This window comes from Myotis brandtii, unplaced genomic scaffold (assembly GCF_000412655.1).
Source record: "Myotis brandtii unplaced genomic scaffold, ASM41265v1 scaffold436, whole genome shotgun sequence".
Lineage (NCBI taxonomy): Eukaryota > Metazoa > Chordata > Mammalia > Chiroptera > Vespertilionidae > Myotis > Myotis brandtii.
The window spans coordinates 2,790,315-2,813,382 of NW_005366679.1; the positions used below are offsets into that span (position 1 = coordinate 2,790,315).

The following is a 23,068-nucleotide window of genomic DNA, read 5'->3' on the forward strand; positions in this document are numbered from 1 at the left end:
GAGGGAGGGAGGAAGGGAGGAAGGGAGGGAGGGAGGGAGGGAGGGAGGAAGACAGCTGGGGCCCACCCCCCAGAGTGATTTAACTGGGCTTGGGGAGAGCCCAACCATCCATATTTTTTAAGCACTCCAACAGATTCTAATGTATAACAAGAGTTGAGAATCACTAGTCTTTAGTTTTTGATCATTTTAAGTGTAGTCTTAAAACACATACTGAAATTATAGATTTTTTGTTTCTTTTTTTTTTTTCTTTATTAAGGTATTACATACCTGTCCTTAGCCGTCCATTGTCCCCCCACCCCCTCCACCCCCCACTCATGCCCTCACCCCCTGGTGTCTGTGTCCTTTGGTTATGCTTATATGCATGCATACAAGTACTTTGGTTGATCTCTCCCCCTTACCTCCACCCTCCCCTACCTTCCCTCTGAGGTTTGATGGTCTGATGCTAAGCGAAATAAGCCAGTCAAGAGAAAGATAAATATCACATGATCTCACTCATTTTTTTTGTTTCTTTAGTCTTTTCTGTACTCTCTAACTTTTCTCCAGTGAGCCTGTGTTGCTATCATCAGAAAAAAAAAAATTTTAAGTGAAAAAATTTTCTCAAAGAAAACCACCATCCATAAAATCCCAAGCATAACTGGCCCTTCTCCATTTCCTGTTTATTCTATATTCTAACACACTATTTGTATCTATATCCTTCTTCCTACATGCCCAGTCATCCCCTACCTACAAGGTTAGCATAAAATGGGCTATACTCACAGAATATAACCATTATCAAATACATAAATAATGTAGTTCCATTGAGAAAGTATTCTTTGTCACCTTAAGTCTGGGATTTTCAACCCACCAGAATCACTGGAGGACTTCTAAAAATCCCCCCAGGCCCTGGATACACCTCGGACCAATGAAATCAGGGCTAAACCTCTGGACTGGGCCCCACACAAAAATATGCATATTGATTCCCATGTGCAGCCAAGGCTGGCAACCACCGGCTAAATTACAAGTCTCCACACCTGGAGATAAGCTTCTGCTGGCTGAAAAGCACAATACCTTGAAATTCTGACACTGGTGTAATTTCAAAGAATGGTTGGTTATTTGCGACTATGCATTGATGTTCTATTTCAAGTTGGCAAGGAGTAAAAATAAAACACTAAATAATAAATGTGATCACTGTTCTTCCTTTTAATTGGGCAAAGTCACCATCTTCTACATTTAAATACAGGAAATTCTGAGAACACTGTTATGTGTCAGTCACGTATTCCAACGAAAAGACAAATATGGGAAAAGAAAGCTGAATTAAAACTGTCTTCACAGAGTCCACATTTATCCTACCAGGTGGGTGTTATTTCTCAGAGTAACTTTTCTACCTGGAAGTGACTTTGTACTCTCACATTGCTTGAGATTCTAAGATGAAAGGCCTATATGCTGACCATTTTCTTGTTTGTAAATCTGAAATAAAAGTGCATGTTCTTAACTTTTAAAGAAGCTGTGTGCTGTTTAATTATTCTCCTCATGTACCCCCAGGCCTCCTCTCTTCAGAGAAAACTGGTGCTTTTGTTTTTGCAGGTCTATTTTATGCTCTCTGGAGTAAAAATTAACCCAGAGACAAAACTCTGTGATGAGATTTTTCAGACACCAGTAGCAGAGAATTTTAATAGTATGCAAAATACTGCAATTAACAGCTTTTACTAACAGTGTCATTTTAATGAGCAAAACCTCCATTTTCAGAGTTGAGTAAAATAAACACACAGATAACCAGTGGAAATTCTGAAAAGTACTACATGAATTCAAAAAGTCTAAAAAATTCTTTTAAAGAAATGGGTTTGTCCTTTTCCATTTCAAGGCATTATACCTTTGTAATAAGCTTTTCTAAAGCACACTAGGATTCTCAGCAGAAGTGGCCTTTCCATCTCAATGTCAGGAAGGAGTGGTTTATGGGTATTCTTTTGTTCAAGGCAAAGCATGAGTGAAGGAAAGAAAAGGGTTTCAGCCAGAGAAATGATGCATTCCACAGCACAAACATTAAAGACCAAACTTACAGAGAATGCCAAAATAATAAACAGGAAGTTGTTCTCATCTCCCCTACTAAATAAACTGAGTGAAGTCACTCAGAAATATTTTATTGAGTGTATGCAATGCACTCTACTATGGACTGTAGATAGAAGTCAGGATAGTCTTTGTCGCCTGGCACTTAGAAGGTAGGAGGTGGGGGACAGAAATTATATCGTTATCACGAAATTAATTGTGATAGTGCAATAAAGCAGCAATGCAAGGAGATAGAAGAGCATAAGACGGGGCCTGACATGGTCTGGGAAGGGACCTTCACTCAGATCTGAAGAATGAACTAAAACCTGGCTAAGTGAAAAAGGGGTAAGTTTTGTGGGCAAGGAACATAAAGGTTGGTGTAGCTGGGGGTGCAAAAGGGAGGGAAAGGGTGAGGTAGGGTGAGGTACCAGTAGGTACCAGTGGGGAAGTGGGAGTTCTGCTCCAGTATGTTGACTCTGAAGAGCTGGAAGGCATCCGTGGAGCCACATCAAGTAAGAGATGGAAATCTGGGGATGGAGCACAGAGGGTTGGTCTAAGCTAGGCACACACTATTGAGAGTTATCAGCATATTAGTTAGGAGTTGAAATTGTGCATGTGGGTAAAACACACGCTAGGCTATGGGCTTTGAATTAAAAATCTAGATATCCCTTTGAAATCAACAGGTGGCACTTATGATAACCCCAAACATACTTGTTGAAAGGAATGAACCCTAAGAAAATATAAACTATCACAGGTCTATCGGGATGAATTTTCATTTACACAGCATAAGGGGACAAACTAGAATTTTCAATCTTTGTTTTGATAGATGGGAGACAGGAGTTTGTGGAGTTTTTTATTACAAATGAAATCCTAACAATTATTACTGTGGTCCAAGAAAGAAATCTAGACCTTTGTATAACTAAATTAAATAATTATGTTGTCCTGGAAGAACCCTAAATCTGCTTGTGGAAAGACATTTCATCCGCCCCATCAGTCTCTGCGCATAATTTAGCCACAGAGTAGGAAAAGACAATTGGGAAAAAGAGAGAGCAGAGGAAAATTAATTGTAATTATGGAAATGAAGCTTAAAGAACAATGGTCTAAATCTGTAACAGGTTTAATGAGAAATAATTCTCATAAGTAACCACTTAAAAGTCTGCAAATCTGAAAAAAAGTGGACTGTTTATTAGACATATTTCTTCCTTCTAATTTAGTAATTAGAAAATTGGCATTTTCAAGCCTAAAGGATTAAAATCATTAAGGACCTTTCTGCTTGGCTGGACTCCCAATGGCCACATGTTTAAGAGAAAGAATGTGACAGTCAATGGCAAAGGCCAGCCAAGAATCTCCCTTGACGCAATAGGCTTGTTTCAGACAACTAAAGCTAAAGCTTCAAAGATAGAGCATTGTTACTTCTCACACACCTGAGCTTCCCCGGTATCCAGATCTTCAACTTGCCACTTTCCTGTACAGCATTACAGAGCCTGAATGACCTCTACATAGAAAGCATGACATACCCAGCAAAATCTCCCCATCAGATTAGATTCCCCATGGGGAAAGAGGCTGAGACGCCTCAACATGGGTTTTTATAAATCTAGTTTGTTGCCTGGTACTGATCAATCCAGCTACACAATCTTTCAAGAAGCAAGCACAACAAAGAACACCAGCACCAGTGCATTTAGGGAAATGAAGTCACCCAAGCCAAAATGTTAATGGACAAGGACCAGCCTGGAGTGGCTCTACAGGTGTCCAAGGAGAATTGTCAGGGGTAAGGGGATGGAATTCTATCCACTCAAAATCCCATTACCTGAGCCCTATTATGTGTACAATGAGGTGGTTGGACTGGCAGAGATGGCATCACCCCAGTGACAAGCAGGGGGGAAGCTACAAAAGAAGGATTCAGAGATTTCTTATGGCAAATGTGTATAGGAGCAGCCCTCATAACAGTGTGAGAAGAGACTGCAGTTGATAGATGTGGGATGAGAAAGAAGACAACTTCATACTCCATCCCATCCTCCAGAGCCCGCAGCAGTCTGCACAACTCCTTGGGAAGAAACATGGAGTAAGACAAAGTGCAGGGGCCAGACAGGTACCAAAGTGTCCTCAGGGCAAGGGAAGCCATGCCTCCACCAGAGGGAATTAGAAATGGGCAGTGAATGAGGCTGCAGAGAGAGAGTGGTGAGTCCTCCCTGAAGAGCCAAGTGAAAGGAAACATCTTCAGAAGATGGAACCAGAGGGAGCCTTGATCTCCTCACCACCATTGGCATACAAACCAGGTTATTTCCTTTGTGTCTTATCCAAACGTAAGTATCCATTTTGTAAGGCCTAAAGGGTTGGTTCTGATTTATCTCAGACAAGGGAAGAGGAAAAGTGTGCAAATCAAATGGGTCAGTTAATTCACAGCAGATTCTTCGATTCGTGTCTGTTTAACAGTGGGGTGATGGGGAGAGGTAGAGAGACAGCATTTCTTGAAATTTTAGGACTTGGGAGTTTAGAGGTCATTTGTCCTTAAGGTGCAGCATTTTAGTGACATGGAAACTTAGTCCCAAAGGAAAAACTCGCCCAAAGCAACACAACTAGAGGGCAGCCCCTGCAAGGTGCCACTCCTGGGTCAGGCCTTGCTAAATCTTCACTGAGTCTGGCACACTTGCAAGATGTACCAGAACAACACAGACCTGGAAATCTACAAGCCCTCAAAGCTTTCTGCCTGTGGCCATCATTGGAGGGTGAGGCTAAAGAGAAATCTACTGGGCAAGGCTCTTTCCAGAATTCATTATCTATTATAATCTATCAAATTTAAATGACTCAAGTATATCCCCTCCTTTAAATCCTATCTTCTTTTTACTTTAATTCTTTTTCTCAATTTGTCCCTGAAATTTTTCCATGCAATGTTCCTCTCTAAGAGATAATACTTCTGATCTTGATGTTCACAAAAGCTTAATTATCAGTGCATTAATAGGAATCAATGTGTGCTGATATTTTCTGGAAGAGTATGTCATTGGCTGGAAAAGCTAGGCTTTGGCTTAGTGCAGGAGTGGCACTCTCATATAAAATCTAGTAATACTCCCAAACCCCTAAAGCAGGCAGGCTTCAGAAGTCACAATTTGCAAATAAAGTAGCTAATGAAAACCATAATTCACTTCTACATAATTCCTCTCTCTTTCAGATTTACCAGGCAGGATCTGGCATTCTTCTTTGTCCAGTGAGGATGGAATTCCAGTGAAGGGGAACTTCTCTATTCTTTTTCTTTTTTTATTTTCTTTTCTTAATTTTTTAAAATATATTTTATTGACTTCAGAGAAGAAGGGAGAGGGAGAGAGGGATAGAAACATCAATTATGTGTGAGAATCATTGACCAGCTGCCTCCTGCACAACCCCTTCTGGGGATTGAGCTCACAACCAGGGCATATACCCTGACCGGGAATCAAACCATGACCTACTGATTCATAGGTCGACGCTCAACCACTGATCCACGTCAGTCAGGCTCTTTTTATTAAAAAAAAAAAAAAATACAATGACACTTGTCCAGAAAGATTGCTTGTCCGTCCTAGCTATTGGTCTCTTCATGGTCAAGAGGAACTCATAAACATCACATACACACACACACACACACACACACACACACACACACACACGCTTCTTTAAAAATAAAAAAAATGTAGCCCTAGCTGGTTTGGCTCAGTGGATAAAGGGTCCCAGGTTTGAATCTGGTCAAGGGCACATGCCGGGGTTGCAGGCTGGATCCCCAGTGTGGGGTGTGCAGGAGGCAGCCAATCAATGACTCTCTCTCACCATTAATGTTTCTATCTCTTTCCCCCTCTCCCTTCTTCTCTGAAATCAATAAAAAAACATTTTTTTAAAAAGAGACATTGACAACCTAGAATTTTTTTTTTAAAGGAGCTTTTCGCAAGTGCAGAGCTAACTACAAAGTTTACAGTTAAAAGGAAGCCTTACCTCCTCTTCATCACCATCTTGACAGCCATTCCTTCCCACCTCCTGGCCTATAGGACACTCCCATTCACCGCACACCCACCCATGGTGCTGCTAGAAGAAAACTTTGCAATCTGGCCAAACTCTCATTTCAGAGACAAGCAAACTGAGGGTCTCCTAGGTGACAAAGGCTACACAAGTTAATAGCAAAACTGGAAAAAAAAAACTAGTTCCAGGATCCCATTCCAGCCTACGTTCCTTCACAAACTAGCAATCTGGTTTCTGTCCTCACTTCACTTACTAGGCCTCTGGCCATGAAGCGGAGGCTGGATTAAAAATAAATTTATTTATTTAAACCAAAGTAATTGGTTTCATTAGAAGGTTGTTGTGAGGCAAAGTAAAAATGCATATGAGGCTTTTTTTTTAATTCTCACCTGAGGATATTTTTCCCATTGATATTTAGAGAGAGACTGGAAGGGAGAGAGGATGGGGGAGGCGGGGAGGGAGAGAGAGAGAGAGAAACATAGATGTAAGAGACACATTGACTGGTTATCTCCTGAGCACCCCAACCAGGGCCAGGGATTGAACATGAAACCAAGGAACGTGCCCTTGACCGGGAATCGAAACTGAGACCCTTTGGTCTGTGGGCCAACACTCTAACCACTAAGCAAACTGGCCAAGGCCATATGAGGAGCTTTTTGAAAAGATATACTACATAAATATTTATAAGAGAACAATCCTTAATTTTATCCCTAGATAGTAAGAGACATTCATAATTCAATTCAAAATATCCTAGTCTAGATTTATGATGGTTATTCAGAAATATTCACATGTTAAGAAACAACAAGCCCCAAATGGAGTCACTTGTGCTAAGCCCCATGTCAGCAAACAAGACTTAATAACTAACTTAACTATAGTTACAACTTCCCTCAGGAATGTATCTTAATCAGCCAGTCTGGAATTTCCTGGTCAACATTAATGAGGTAATCCTCCTAACAAACTTTCTTGTTCCCCAAAAATAGGTGACCTTCCCCAAAATAATCATTTTTTCATTTATGAGTTCCTTGTCCCACCCTCCCTCTTTCTTTACAAACCTTCCCCTTTCTACAGCCCTCCAGGGCTCCTTTCTACTTACTAGATGGGATGCTACTCAATTCATGAATTGCTCAATAAAGCCAATTAGATCTTTGAAATGTACTCAATTACATTTTTATTTAACACTTATAACAAAATGACAGCAACAGAAATAAATTTCAATATAGTAAGTTGGGATGATAGATACCACAATAACATAGGAAAGCAATTAATTTTTTCCCAATATCACAATAATAACTAGCAATGCATGAAAACAAAGATTAAGTCACCTCTAAGTATATTCTATTAAGAAATTCAAATGTTTGAAAAAGCTTATGTGCATAAGAAATTGTATATATTAATTAAAAATACAGTGATTATTGGTTAAAGAACCTGTCCCGCCTGGCCTGTTCTCTCAGTGGTTAGAGCATGAGCCCATGAACAGAAGGGTCAAAGGTTCGATTCCCAGTCAAGGACATGTACCTTGTTTACAGGTTTGATCCCTGGCCCCGGTCAGGGCACATGCGGGAGGCAGCCACTCAATATGATCAAACCTGTCTCTCTCACATCGATGTTAGGAGTTGAAATTGTGCATGTGGGTAAAACACACGCTAGGCTATGGGCTTTAATTTAAATTTTTAATTTCTCTTTCTCTCTCTCTCTCTCTCTCTCTCTCTCTCTCTCTCCCCTCCCTAACCACTAAGATTTATTCTCTCTCTCTCTAAAGATCAATGGGGGAAGGAGGTGTGACTCTCTCTCTTTTTCTTTCTTCCCCTCCCTCCCTCCCATTCTCTCCCTCTCTCTAAAGTTTAATGGAGGGAGGAGGCGGGAAGAACCTGTGTCCCAGGTTCAAAAAATGCTGCAATTTACTTCAACCAAGAAAAACAGCTGAGGATATAGGTAATTTTTAAATAAAAATACTTTGATGAATGTATAAGACATTAAAAGGTTAAAACTATACAAATAATCCTTTGCCCAAGTTTTTTCTCCGTTTCAAATATATCAGGAGAATAAAAGCCAAGTAGAGAAAAACTCCAGCGAATGGCTTCCTTACAAGTACGCAATCCCATGGAATTCAGTAGATTCCCTAAAAATCTGAGCAAAGGACAGACTAGTGGGAAATACAAAAACAACTTTTCACAACTCTTAACAAGATACCTCTCATCACTGGACACAGAATTAAGTCAAATCAACCAGCTCATTTCTGTTGACTAGCATCCATCATTTCCCAGATTTTCCAAATAGTCCATTTCTGTATCTGGATTATTGCGAAGATGAAATAGATTAAAGACTGACAGAAACAGACTAGTAACAGGGTTTCTCTTTGGATTGTGGGTAATTTTCTAAATTGTTTCCAGTGAGAACCATAAAATCAGGCTATGAATATGCTTCATGAACTGTGAAACAGTATACCTATTCACATTCTTATTGTTACTTGTACTGACCATTTTAGCCCACATAGCCCTCACTTTAATGTAGTTTTTTTCTGCTGGGAATTCCACTTAAATCTGTGTAAAAGGAGTCTGGCCGGAACAATTTGCACATTCAAGTCTGTGTATTCTACAAGTCAATTATCTTGCAGAGGAAATGGTTGTTTTCTGTTTATAATGGACAATTTTCTTTTTGTTTTGATTGATTTAAATGTTAAAACAATTATTGGGAGACAAGGAGAAGCCAAGCTAATCCACAAAAAGCTTCCAAATGCCCATCCTATGTTCCTGAAGCTCCTCTAAAAGAAATCTGACATTTCTGACTAAACATGTCCTGTCCCTTTCTTCTCTCAGAAATGTTCTGAAATCCTCTTCAAAGATATTATCACTAGAGCTCCCTGGGCTTAAAATATACCAAGAATCCTGAAAACTCTCCATTACGTTAAATAAGTTCCTATATTAAAAACATTAATTTTCTGCAGAGGTAAAGAAGAGCAGAGGAAAAAAAAAAAAAAGAAGAGCAAAGGCATCATTCTTTGCTGAATTACATAGCCTTAGGCATAAAAATCCAAAATGATATTTTATGCTACCAGAAACACTTAAAGCTACTGCTTCACTATAAATGAATAGAATTATAATTCTAATTGGCTTTAATCATTTTAATCTTAAGCAAATGTAAAATCTCTGTAACCTTTCAAAAGGCATAATTCTTGAATGTAAAAAGTAATCTGTTCATATTTTAAGCATTCTACTGCCCTCTTGTGTATGTCATGTTTAGTGAAAATGAAGCTCACAAAATATAGTAATTCTTATTCTCAGAATTACTTCAATGGGATCTCAGATATTAGAACTCAAAAGAACCTCAAAAACTCATCAAGACCGGCATGTTCATTTAACAGAGGAGGGAAATAAGATCCTGAAGGATTATATAACCTGCTCAAGATCACATAGGACTAGTTAATACAGGAGAAAATACAGTTGAATAGAACTTAAACCTCTCAGGGTACTAATTTCTCTACTGAAATGGAGATGACAGCCTGGAAGACAATAGTAAGGTTTTGAAGTTAGGCAGAACACAATTTAAATTTTAGAAAACCACCTCACCACCTCTCCCAAGCCTCTGTTTTCCCCATCCACAAAATGGGATGAGTAATAACTATTGCAAAGGTATTGAAAGGATTCAATACGACAATGATCATCAAGCCCTCAGCATAAGTATCTGCAATATAGTAATACACTCCGTGGTTATACAACTATAAACACACATAGGAAATGGTTTTTAAATCGTTATAAACTTGAGATCTCTGGACAAAGCCGTCCCAAAATAATGTATGAAGGCATGAAAATCTGAACTTCTTCAAAACTGGCACAATATGAAACTTGAAAAAATAAAGCTAGTTTTTCTAACACTTGTGTTTCTTCTATTACCATATTTATATTTTTAATACAAAGTTCTAACCTGGAGAGTATTATGCTAAGCAAAATAAGTCAGTCTGAGAAAGACGAGTATCACATGATCTCACGCATATGGGGAATCTAATGAACAAAATAAATTGTTGAACAAAATAGATCCAGAGACATAGAAGCATGAAACAGACTGTTGAATCTCAGAGGAAAGGCGGGGGGCGGGGGGGGGCGTGGGGATATCAACTAAAGAACTTATATGCATATATTCATAACCCATGGACACAGTAGAGTGGTGGAGGCCTGGGGCAGGAGGTAGGGGCAGACTAGAAGGGGTCAATGGGAGAAAAAAGGGGACATATGTAATACTTTCAACAATAAAGATTTTTTTTTAAGTTCTGAGAGAAAATACCACACAGCAAGCACTGTATGTAAGCGATGAAGCAATGAACAAGACCCCTTCCATGAGGGTCACAGAAAAACAAAACTGCACCCAGCGCCCCAGGTAAAGTCACGATTCCCATGTCTCCTGTGCTAAGGGCCCTTCCTTCACCTGCAAGGCGAAGAGGCCAAGAGCCGGCCTGGAAAGGTGGGGGCCGACATTTCAGTTCTGCCCTTGCTAATAATTAGCTCAACGTGGGCTGGTCATCTCATCTCTGCTCCCCTTTCTTGACCTATAAAATAAAATCATCTCCTACCTAGGGAAGTCCTATAGTGAGGTGGTACAAGGAATGTGGAAAAAAATCCTGTAAACTCTTAACTGCTTTAATAAAGTTTGTTATCTTAAACATTTTAAAGTAATAAAAACACTGTCGGTCACCAAATTGGGGAAGAAAAAACAAACTTAGAAAGCTGAAGGCAGCTGAGATTATGGGATCCTGTCAAAGTCCTCCACTGCCTGTGAAATCTCTTTTTCTGCTACAATTCCACCGGCTTTTGTGGAGATTACACCAAAAATTCTGGAAACACATAAATCCTTGCCTCTCAAATAAATCTCACTCAAGGGTATCCCTGATAGCAGGATTGACAGAGCTTATCCCTGACTGTACACCACAATGTAAACAAGCCAGGAGGGTAAAAGCAATCATTCTTTGTGCGCCACGCAAATGACTAATCCCAGTTCCTCTGTGATTTATGGCTGTGGTAAGACACCCCGATAGCGCTGGTTAAATGCTGTGAACTGCTCTGTGGTGGTTTTACATGCGGCCCGATCGAAGGCACACACCGTGCTGGTAATAAGCCCTGATTGATGATCCACAAGTTTCAAACATCTGAAAGGGGTATTTCTGGAACTGACCACGTAGTAGAAGAGAAAAGGCACTGACAGCCCTAGCTGGTCTGGATCAGTGGATAGAGCGGCAGCCTGCAAACTGAAGGGTCCCAGGTTCGATTGCAGTCAAGGGCACATGCCCGGGTTGCGGGCTTGATCTTCAGTAGGGGGTGTGCAGGAGGCAGCCGATCATGATTGTCTCTCATCACTGATGTTTCTATCTCTCTCTCCCTCTCCCTTCCTTTCTGAAATCAATAAAAATACATTTAAAAGAAGAAAAAAGAAAGAAAGAAGGAAAGAAAGAAAGAAAGAAAGAAAGAAAGAAAGAAAGAAAGAAAGAAAGAAAGAAAGAAAGAAAGAAAGAAAGAAAGAGAGAAAGAGAGAAAGAAAGAGAGAAAGAAAGAAAGGAAAGGCACTGACATAAACGAACCTGTAAGGCACAGAGTGATAGTACATGTGGTAGTTGAGGTGGGGCACACTGCTTACAACTGTGGGGAAGGGGTCCAATGGAGTTCCTTGGTAATTACCCATAAACAAGTTCACTCAAGCTCTTGGCTCAACCCAACAATTATGCCACCCTTGCACCCAGAGGCTGGAAGAAAAGTGCTGTCAGAGACACAGTAAAAAGCCACCCACACAAACACCCAAGGCAGCTCACCGTGAAAGACGCTGTTGTCCACCAGAAAATGCCTGCGGTACTGCACACAGTTCCTTTTCTCCGAGTTCCAGTAACTCATCGTCGCAGGAGTTCTGGCACAGCATCAAAACCAAATTGCCCTGTCAAGGGAAAGAGAATGGGACAGAAATTAAGAAAATGACAGCCACACGCTCACACTGGCAACATAACAGTTACCCAGCATTAGGGGGCAACACATTGTGCGTACAACTTCTCCTCGCAGGGAGCTGGAATCCTCCAGGCCCTGCGAAATGTCCCAGAGTCCTCCCAGGGGGTAGAATGTCATTTACCATATAGCTGCTGTCTACAGGGAAAATAAACCTAACTGGGAACAAGTTTCAGGACTGGTTTATGTGCTCCAGGTCTCAGCCATATTCGGCCAGGACCCTAACCTGCCGATGCTGGTAACTTTTCAGGACGTTGCAATAGCAGGAGAGGAGGTGACTCACGGAAGGGTGACTGTCACTCCCAGTTGCTGAACTTTGTGTCCCTTCCTCTAGTGGACTACGTGACCCATGGCGATCTTAGAAATATATAGCAGCATCCATGTAGCCCTGGAGAAGCCAAACTCAGTAGCAATGTCTGCCTCCCTCTTATGGATTCTTCACAGGTGTCCCTGTAGGACCAGTAGGGCCTGGCTCTGCTCAGGCTGAACTTACTGGTGCAACTAGAATCGGGCACAGGCCTCAAGGGGAGTGACCAAGAAGCGCTGCCTACTCCTCCGCAGGGCTTGCCCCTCCGCAGACAGAGAAACACAATGCTAACTAGAGCAAGGACTTGAAAAGCACAGATCTGAACTGATGACTTAAACTCCTCCAAACGCTGATGTGCATAACCCTGAACAAGGCCCCCTTTGTTCCCAGGATTTGGCTAAAGCAACTTTTCAGAATTCCAACTCTTTTTTCTGGTCACAGAATAAACCCAAGCAAGGCTGGCATGAAGGGAAGCCCACAGGTGGGAAACAATTTGTCATCTGTCCTATTAAAACAATCTAGAGTTTTGTCAAGGTACTCCAGGATGAAGTCAGCCCCTTGGTGAAAAAAGTAAATAAACGATCAGAGCTTTGTCTATTCATTCATGGGACAACTGGTGCAAGTTCCTAACGCTTTGACCAGAGCTTTATCCCTGGCTCCCTAAGGCTCATTCTTAACCCTCCCCAACAGTGATCTGATCTCACTGACTCCAACCTATCCTACCTTTTCTCTGGCTCCAGGTTGTTCTAGCCTCTTCCCCTCCTGGCTAAGTCTGTCTGCCTCATACTCCCTCAGGCTGAAAATGAGTCCCAGCACTCCAAGATAAAATCTCCTACTGACCCTACTGCAAACATGACAGAAAATGGCAGATTATGAAGACAACCTCCCCCACCTGCCCTCTCCTCTCTCCACCCAATACTGCATACTACAGAGATCTCTTCTTTAAAAAAGAATTTTAGACATATAAATAATGCCTAAATTCTTTTTAATTGAAAGTCCTCTCTGCCCTCATTTAATGTCCTTATCCTGGAATGACCAATTTTGTTTAGTGTGTGTGTGTGTGTATCATTCCAATTCCTTTTTTATGCATATCTATAATAATAAAAGCATAATATGCTAATTAGACCGGATGTCCTTCTGGACAAAGCTGGTGCCAGCAGCCGGGGAAAGGAAGGCCTACTCTTGCACGAATTTTGTGCATCGAGCCTCTAGTGTATATATATATATGTGTATGTGTATGTGTGTGTGTGTATATGTGTATATATATATATATATATATATATATATTACATACACACACATGTGTATGTATATGTAATCCTCACATGAGGATATGTTCATTGATTCCAGAAAGAGAGAAAGAGAGGGAGGGAGAGAGAGAGAGAAACATTGATGTGAGAGCAAAACATCAATCAGCTGCCTCCTGTATGCACCCAACCAGTGATCAAACCCACAACCTAAGCATGTGCCCTGATTGGGAATTGGAAATAATGTCCATAATATCAGTAGTAACTATTTCCTACAAAGAGTGTCTTTATGATTTACATTGAAAATATTTTAAGTTACATGGAATTAAACAGGACCCTGTCTATATTCATGATCATTTTTCCTACTAACTTGATCTTATGATTTCACATGCCATTCTATATTTTGCACTCTCTTCATTCTCAGTCCAATGAAGAAGGTTATTGGAAGATGAAAGGATACTATGCATTTGTATAAGTTTATCGAAACATATGCACATACCTGACTCCCATTAGGCTTCCTTTTAACTGGATGAAAGGAGAGAAGAAGGATTATATTAGAGTAAGTGATTCACCCATGCTACTAGAAAAAGGTAGCAATGGAACTTGAAATCTTATTTCAGATTGCAAACCCAAGGTTCTAGCCATGACAGGCTAGGAGGAACTAAAGTGCTCTGTAATGTGGTGGCTTTTAAATATGTCCTACAAAAGTCTTGTACATTTCTCCTTTTCAACTGTAGAAGAATCTAATTTGCCTTCCTTTGACTAGGCTGGACTCAGTGGTTCATTTCTAACAAAATCAGTTGGAATTGATGCTATGAGTCTTTCGGGACTAGGTCATAAAAAGGATACAGCCTCTGACTGGCTCCCTGTCTCTCTCAGGATGCTTGCCCTGGGAACCTAGCCACCAACTTGAAAGAAAGCCCAGGTAGGAGTGTTCCAGTTGACAGCCCAGCTAGGCCCTCAGCCAACAACCACCATCAACCATAGACATGTGAGTGAATAAACCTGCAAACGATTCTAAACCCAGCTTTCAAGACTTCCAGATGAGGCCTCAGACAGAAGAGCAGAGACAAGCCCCATCTGTATTTCTGATGCACAAAAACAGTGAAAGATAATAAGTAATTGTTGTTGTTTGAAGACACTAAGATTTGGGATAATTGTTACATAGCAATAGATCATGAATATAGGTAACGCCATCAGATATATCCAATGAGGGTGGGACTTTCAACTTTTTGAGGATAGAGACACAAATCCACAGAGATGCCTATAATATTGAGATAGTTGAGCACTGACTCATGGACTAGGCTTTCCAACTTCCAGATCTTTTTGTTCACACTGCAATCACTGCCCTTTTCTTTAAGGGCTGGGTAAAATGTCACGGCCTTCCTGAAATGCCCCCAGGAATCTCTCCCTCAAACTTACCTAAAACTCTCTTATGCACTCAATTATCATAATCCTGTCTACCAGTTTTGAGAACCTACTATGTGTCAGGAACTGTAGTAAGGCTTCACATCAGTGGTCTCAACTTTTGACTACACATTAGGATCAATCACTCTGGGTAGCCTTCCAACCCCCACTCTCAGGCCACACTCCTGACCAATTACATCAGGACTTCTGGGCATGGGATTCAGGCATTGGCAGATTTTTAAATTCCACTGATGATTCCAAAGTACAGCCAAAGCTGAACACCACTCTTCATGTACATTACCTCTACTCCTTGAAGAAACTCTTCTGTGTGGGTATTTAACTAATTCTTCAAAAAATAACAATTTAAATTGCATTAGAAATGTACTTCCAATGCACCTTGAATTCAATTTGAAATTATTTGATCAATATCCAGGCAAAAGCAAAGATGTTTAAAAACAGATTTTTTTAAAACTTTCCTTTGGGGCTCACAAAATGCTTACTAACCCTCCTAAGAGGTCTATGTAGTTTCAGATTCTACTATTTCATGGTCTACTTTTTTCACTTACAACTTATTAGTATGTTGACACTCTTGTTGTATCAAAAAATATACTTCCACAGAATAAATGTAATTTGAAAAAGAAACTGTAATCAACTCTGCTCAAAGGCTGCACACTCCAAAAACTCTAAGGCAGCAAGACACAAAAGGAGCCTTGTAAGCATGCAGAGATTCATGCATCAGGTGAACTAAGAAAAATTAACTTCAAGTTTAAATGCACCTAACCTCATTTTATAATTGATTAGTAACTTCTAGAATCATTCTACATTTCTAATTTTTGCCATATTTACCTGTACCAGGTACATGATTAAAATTGCCAATGTCAAACTCTATGACAGTCAGCACACTGTAGCAGTAGACACCACCAATAAAGAAAACATTAAATTCTTGGATGACACCGTTAACTAAGAAAAGCAGGAAGTGTTTTGAGTAAAAAACATGTGTCAATGCTTTTAAAACTCTACAAAGGAAAAAGAAATCCTTCACACCAGCACCCATTTAATTTAACTAGAGCCCCCTAAGAAAAAGCTCACGGTGGCAGACATCTACTGGTTTCTTTCTCCCACTTACTGTCCATGAGATTTAGGCGGTGTCAGCTTCATCCCGACTCAGGTGGGCATGTGGCTTGGCCCTGACAAATCAGAGAACTGCCATGGTCCAGGCCATGACATGGGAGGTGCACATGGCCCGTTTCAGACCACTGAGAGTCAGATATGGATTTCTGTTTGAACTGTTGTAGAAACTTCTTTGTCTGTTGGACTTGAAATTGCGAGGCCATGTAGTTGTGAAGTCACAAAACCTAGATTCCTGGCAGCCATCTTGTCATTACAGGGAAAATCTGGGCAAACTAGATCCAACCCAGAGGAATGGAGAGACCAAGTCCTGTTGATATCACTGAAGTCACACTGAAGCTAGAGCTATCACTGCACCCTTTAGTTAAATAAACCAATACATTTCCCTTTTGTATTTTGGTTAGTTTTGTTTAAACGCCATTGAGTTGGGTTTTCTGTCACTTGCAATCAAAGAGTCCCGACTGATGAAATGTGTCAGCAGAGCCAAGTATAAAGAGAACCCACCTGGCAGTCATGAGCTCTCTATTCTGGTTTCAATCTAACAACTGGTTCACTGGCGGACCTTGGGCAAGTTGTTCCAACTGGTCCTCTGAGAGTTGCAAAATATGGCTCTGTATTTACTTGGGCTTTCCCTAGGGATCTGCTACCTTCAAGTCCTTTGTTCTGGTAGCAAAGGATTCCCTGACACCCTCTGAAGGCATTTAAGCAGAATAAAACCTGAAATCTTATCTTCATCTTCAGAATTCCCTTAGCTGTTCATACACCTGAGACAAATCCATATCACTGTCTTTCATGAAAGACTACAAATCTGTTCAAGTCACTTAAATGGCTTAATAAAAGACAAACTATACAGGAATCAGGAATTCTAACACGAAGGAGGGAAAAATAGGAAAACCTTTAAAAGAGAACCTGGGGGAGGGGTATATGTGTGTATGTGTATATATTTTTAAGTAGAGGGATTTATCTTCTACATGCTGACTACTATGTGCACCTCTTTTTCTACTGCGAGTACCACTACCACAGCTCATTCTCCTCTGGCACCCGCCTTCCATTAAATCAATCGTCCCACCCCTTTACATTCTTTCCTAATAATATTATTTGTGGTTTATACAATATTTCCACTTATCTCTTGTATTTTTTTAGTGACCCTTACAATAACTCTGTGACCAATGCATTATTAAGTATGAGTTCAAAGAGGCTAATAGGAAACAGCAGGTTGCAAACCCACTGTCCCCAGTCCAGGCCTATGCTCTGTCCTATAGTGTTTCCCCTTGCAGTCTGCTTCCCTATGGAAGAGCCTAGTGTCGCTTTTCATGATAAATAAGGCTAATTCTTCCCACCTCCACCATTCAATCCCACTCCACTTGTTCCTCCAGCCAGGAGCTGTTGAAGTATACAGATTAGATGGAATCAGAGCAAAGTGTTGGTTTTCTGAGTATCAAATAGTGGTAGGTTTCTTTGCAATGAAGTTTAAGTAAGCTACTTGTACCAAGTTCAAAAATTCCAAGGCCAATTTTTCTAGCCAAACGACACTGTGAAAATTGTCTCAAGGGCTCATGTGTTCTCCAAATTGCTAACAACAGGGAAGAAGGCTATAGCCATACATTAAACATAATATATAAACTCACCCTGTTGGAAAAAAGAATAACTAGCTCAGAGGATGTAGTAAGGTACCAGGGGCCATGGGAAAACGCCCACTGGAAGTCAAGAGGCCAGTCCTCCCTCTAAACTGTGTCAGGTAAATCCCTTCACGCCCTGTGCTCTGGTTGCCTCATCTATGTAACCACACAAAGTGGTGGTGAATGAGATGGTCTCTCAGAGCTTCCAACCTTAATATTTCACATTGTATTAAAAAGTATTATGGGCAACCCCTCCTAATATCCCAATCCATTCATCTTTAATTATAAATTAAAATAGTCCTGAGAAACCACAGAGTTAATTCCCATTAGTAATACAGCATTTAACTTATATGAAGAAGTGCTGATTTCCTTCCCTTTACGCCTTGCTGAGAGACAAAAGACATAATAAGCTTTGACAGTAATATATGTAAAACATTAAGTGCTTAGAAACAGGAAGGCATAGGGGAAAAGGTCCCAAAATTAAGTCCTGAACCTCATAGCCTCTGACACAAAACGTTTGGGAATTTCAGTATCCAGGTTCCCTTAACATTGAGAATTCAAACTACAGACAGTTCCCAACTTATGATGGTTTGATTTATGATTTTCCAATTTCACAATGGTATGAAAATGATGCCCACACAACCATTCTGCTTTTTACTTTCAGTACCGTATTCAATAAATTAATTTATTCAGCATTTTGCTCTAAAATAGGCTTTGTTTTAGATGACTTTCCCCAACTGTTAGTGTTTTGAGCATGTTTAAAGTAGGCTAGGCTAAGCTGTGATGCTCAGTAGGTTAGGTATATTAAATGCATTTTTCGACTTAAAATATTTTCAACTTACAATGGGTATGTCTGGACAGAGCACCATGGTAAATCAAGGAGCATCTGTAAATCCAGTTAAGAAGGTAAGATTTCAAAGAGAGCTGCCCCTTCTCTCGTTTCTCCACTAATTTTAAGGCAAGTTAAGAGAATTACACAGTGCAGGGAGGGGTGGGAGGGGCCAAGGTTCCTCTTCCTCTGGCCCAGGCCCAGAAGTGTCTTGACTCTCCCCACCCTCACAAGTCCCCTCCCCCACTTCCCACAGGTTTCTAAGCTTTGCCAAACTGGTTGTTAAAAGGCTCTGCAAACAGCCTAATTCCATCGCTAGCCCCCTCCCAGCTATGTACACAAAGGGAAAGAAATAAAAGGGTACTTTGTTCATTTTTTAAAGTTCACAGGAGACACCACTAAACTCCAAGGTCCTGGTATGTTTTCTTTTAGTTGTCACTTTCTGGCTTAATACATTGTGGTCACAGATCTACTGTATAATACCAGTCATTTGATAATTGTTAAGACTTGCTTGATGACATAGTTTGAGGTCACTTTTTATGAATTTTTATGTGTGTTTGAAAATAATGTGTTATGCAGTTTGAGATGTAGTGCTCTTCACATGTCTATCAGCTCAAACTTATCGATCATACTGTTCAAATCTTGTATGTGATAACTGATCTTTTTCCCACTTTATCAAGAACTGAGAAAGTATATTACAATCTCACTGGGGATATATACGTCTCTCATTGAAGTGCTGTCAGTTTTTGTTTACTATACATTGAGGCCATGTTATTAGATGCATACAAGTTTTTTTTTTTATATTTCTAAGTTGCAACTTTTTAACCAATATGACCCTCATTGTCTCTAAAACATTTGAGGGGGGCGGGCATTTAAAGTCTATTTTGTCTAATGTCAATATTGTCAGCTTTCTTTTGTTTTTTAATCACCTATTTATCTCTAGCTATTATTTTACTTTTAACCTTTCTATATCCTTATAGTTAAACATGTTTTTTATAAATAGCATACATCTATATTTTCATTTTTCATACACTCTAACAATCTATGATACCTTTAGATTTATTATAATTACTGATACATATGGATTTGTTTCTACATCTTATTTTGTGCTTGCTATTTGTCTTACCTATTTATACTTCTTTTCTGAGCTTCCTTGACTTCAAGACTTATTATTTTTCTCATTTCAAATTTTCCCCATTAGCTAGAAAGGTATTCATTCTTTTAATAATTTTAGTGACTGCCTTAGAAATTTTAACATGCATGTTTCACTTATAAAAGTCTAAATTTAATCAATATCGCTAACTTCCTCCTGAACTATGCAAGAACTTTAGAAGATATTAACTAACTCCTTCTGCTTCTCCAACTATGTCACTTATTTTATGTAGTTCCCACTGAAAACATCATCATTATTATTTTACTAGAGGCCCGGTGCACAAAATTCGTGCACTGGGGGCTGGGGGTCCCTCAGCCCAGCCTGCCTCTCTCACAGTCTGGGAGCCCTCAGTGGATGTCCTACTGACAGCCACAGTCTGGCAGCAGAGGCTTGGAGCAGGCGCCTCGTGTGTGTGTGTGTGTGTGTGTGTGTGTGTGTGTGTGTATGTGTGTGTGTGTGCGTGTCCCCGCTGGGGGCCTGCCCCCACCTGCATAGGAGGCTCGGAGCAGGCGTCGTGTGTGTGTGTGTGTGTGTGTGTGTGTGTGTGTGTGTGTGTGTGTGTGTCTGCTAGGGGCCTGTTCCCAGCCACACTGTAGAGGCTTGGAGCAGGCGCCCCTCTGTGTTGATCTCTCAGGCTCCTGGCCTCGCCTGCGTGTTGTTATCTCCCTTTGAGCTGTGGCCAGGGTGGGGTGCTGCCTGCAGGCCCCGCTTGCCTGCTCGTGGATCGCCACAGCGACCAGGGAGCAGGCCCTGCTGGGTGCTGCCTGCTGGGTGCTGCCTGCGGGCCGCGCTTTCCTGCTCCCGGATCCCCGCAGCAACCCATGAGCAGGCCCTGCTGGGGACTGCCTGCTGGGGGCTGCCTGCGGGCCACACTTTACTGCTCACGGATCATCTCGGCTACCCCGGAGCAGGCCCTGCTGGGGGCTGCCTGTGGGCCGCGCTTTCCTGCTGCCAGATCCCCGCAGCGACCCATGAGCAGGCCCTGCTGGGGGCTGCCTGCCGCCCTGCTTGCCTGCTCCAGGGCTGCACGACCTGCTCACGGGTCGCGGAGGCAATGCCTGCTGCGCTCACGTTGCCAGGGTGACGCTGCCAGCATCCTGCCCCGTGCTATGGGCACCTCCATCTTTGTCGCGGAGTTATGGTTAATTTGCATATTATTCTTTTATTAGATAGGATACAGTCAATATGTACTTTAACTCACAAATATTCCCTTTCTTTGCACTTCATTACTTCCTGTTTCTGAGACCTTCTAGCTGGGAATAATTTTCTTCTTCCTAAAGTACAGTTGACTCTTGAGCAAGGTGGAATTAGAAATGCCGACCCCCTGCAGTCGAAAATCCACTTATAATTTTGCATCCATGGATTCAACAAACTGCAGATCAAAACTATGATTGGGAATGCAAAAATACTATTTTTCACTTAGAGTTGGTTGAATCCTCAGGTGCAAAATCCAAGGTTAGGATGGACTGACTGCACTTACTGAAAAAATCCATGTGTAAGTGGGCCTGCATAATTCAAACCCATATTATTCAAGAGTCAACTGCCTATCCTTTTGGTGAGTATCTGCTAGAACAAACTCTCCAGGTTTTTGTAAGTCTGAAAAGTCTTTATTTTGTCCTTGTTTTTAAAAGATTTTTTAAAATAGAACACTGAACTGACAGTTAATTTCTGTCAGTGCATGAAAAATAATATTCTACTGCCTTCTGGTTTCTACTGTTGCACTGTCAGGATGATCTGTCAGGTCTTTGAAGATAAGCTGCCTCTTCTCTCTGACCTTGGTGAAGATCTTCTCATTATCTTTTGTGTTCTGCAAACAGCCAACACAATATTGAAGGAGAACAAAGTTGGAAGACTATTACTATCCAACTTCAAGACTTACTCTAAAACTACAATAATCAAGAGACTGTAATATTTGAGAAAGAATAGACAAATAGATCAATAGAACAGAATAAAGAGCCCCAAAATAGACCCACATAACTAGGAATCAACTTATCTCTAACCAAGGAGCAAAGGCAATAAATATTATAGAGCAAAAACAATCATTTCCATAAATGATGCTGGAACAACTGGACATCCGCATGCAGAAAGATGAATCTAGAAACAGACCTTATACCCTTCACAAAAACTTCAAGTGAATAAAAGATCCTAATGTACAATGCAAAACTATAAAACTCCTAGAAATTAACATAAACCTCGATGACCAGGAGCAAGCATGTCAAACTCAGCCACTGAGTTTGATATGCCTGATTGGTGATGACTTTCCAGATACAACACCAAAGGCACTATCCATAAAAGAAAGAATCAATAAACTAGATTTCATAAAAATTTTAAATATGTCATGGCCTGCATCACAGAACAGGTCTCAACCCTGGTCAACAAGAGAATAATAGGTCTCTACCGTCAGTTTGATGAGACCATCAATAAGTACAAGCAGGATGTGCCCAACCCTCACAGTGGCTAGAAGAGCCTGAGATGAAACAAAAGGCCTTGACCAGTGAGTGAGACTGCACTGCTGCAGTCCAGGCTGAAAATAGAGGGCTCTGCCCTGTGCAACAAGTGAGCAAGGAGAAGCTGGGTGCATAGGTCAAGAAGCTGGTGCTGCAATTGACAGTGGAAGCTGAGCAGCTGGTGGTTGGTGAGCTAAAGAAAGACATCTACATGGAGAATCAGAAGGTCATGTCAGGAAAGTGACAGGAGCTGGTCACCAAGATTGACTACATCTTAGATGCTCTGTAGCCCCTGCCAGTGATCCTCAGAGTGGGCCCAGGGTGAACATCAAGGTCAATGAATACTGGCATGTATATTTTGCAAAAGGCCTTCAAGGAACAGAAGCCAGGCCCTGCCTCAGGCAATACAAAAAGCTGGTTTTGTCCCTAAAGTGTTCCTTTAAAAAAACACACACCAAACACTTTAAATTCCATTAAAATCAAAATAGCTTTGTGTTTTCAATGAAGAAAATTTAAATATTTGATTGCTTTTGTTTTGTTCTGAAGACAAGGATATTCTTTCAAGCCTGTAAGCCCCTTGTTTTACTCCCTCTAATTCCTGATGTTTGGGTATTTTGCAAGTGTGTGTGTTTTTTAAAGCACTAAGACCAAATGAAAATAAAGCAGGGACTAAGAACATCTGTTTTGTTCTGCTGAAAAAAAAATTTTTTTAACTTCTACTCTGTGAAAGACAAGGTCAAGAGAATGAGAGAACAAACTGCAGACTGGGAGAAAATATTTGCAAGAAAACATATAATAAAGGCTGTTATTCAAAATATACACTGAGCAACTAAGATGGCCCTAGTTGGGTAGCTCAATTGCTTAAAGCATCATCCTGATATACCAAGGTTGTAGGTTTGATCCCCAATCAGGGCACATACAGAGTGGCATGGAGATATCTCTGTCTCTCTCTCTCTCTC

The 23,068-nt window shown here is 40.8% G+C and overlaps 1 protein-coding gene across 8 annotated transcripts in view; it reads right to left on the reverse strand.

Moving 5' to 3' along the window:
- PLCH1 (phospholipase C, eta 1) overlaps window positions 1-23,068 on the reverse strand; it is a 175,226-nt gene that overhangs the window by 138,809 nt on the left and 13,349 nt on the right. For 6 of the 8 annotated variants that reach the window (XM_014546231.1, XM_014546228.1, XM_014546226.1 and 3 more), the window contains exon 2: window positions 11,789-11,907. In XM_014546231.1, the coding sequence (XP_014401717.1) occupies window positions 11,789-11,867 (79 nt within the window). In that variant the 5' untranslated portion in view covers window positions 11,868-11,907. Of the gene's footprint in view, window positions 1-11,788; window positions 11,908-12,255; window positions 12,276-23,068 lie in introns of those variants that run through there. The other 2 variants (XM_005874415.2, XM_005874420.2) reach the window with 2 other exon arrangements.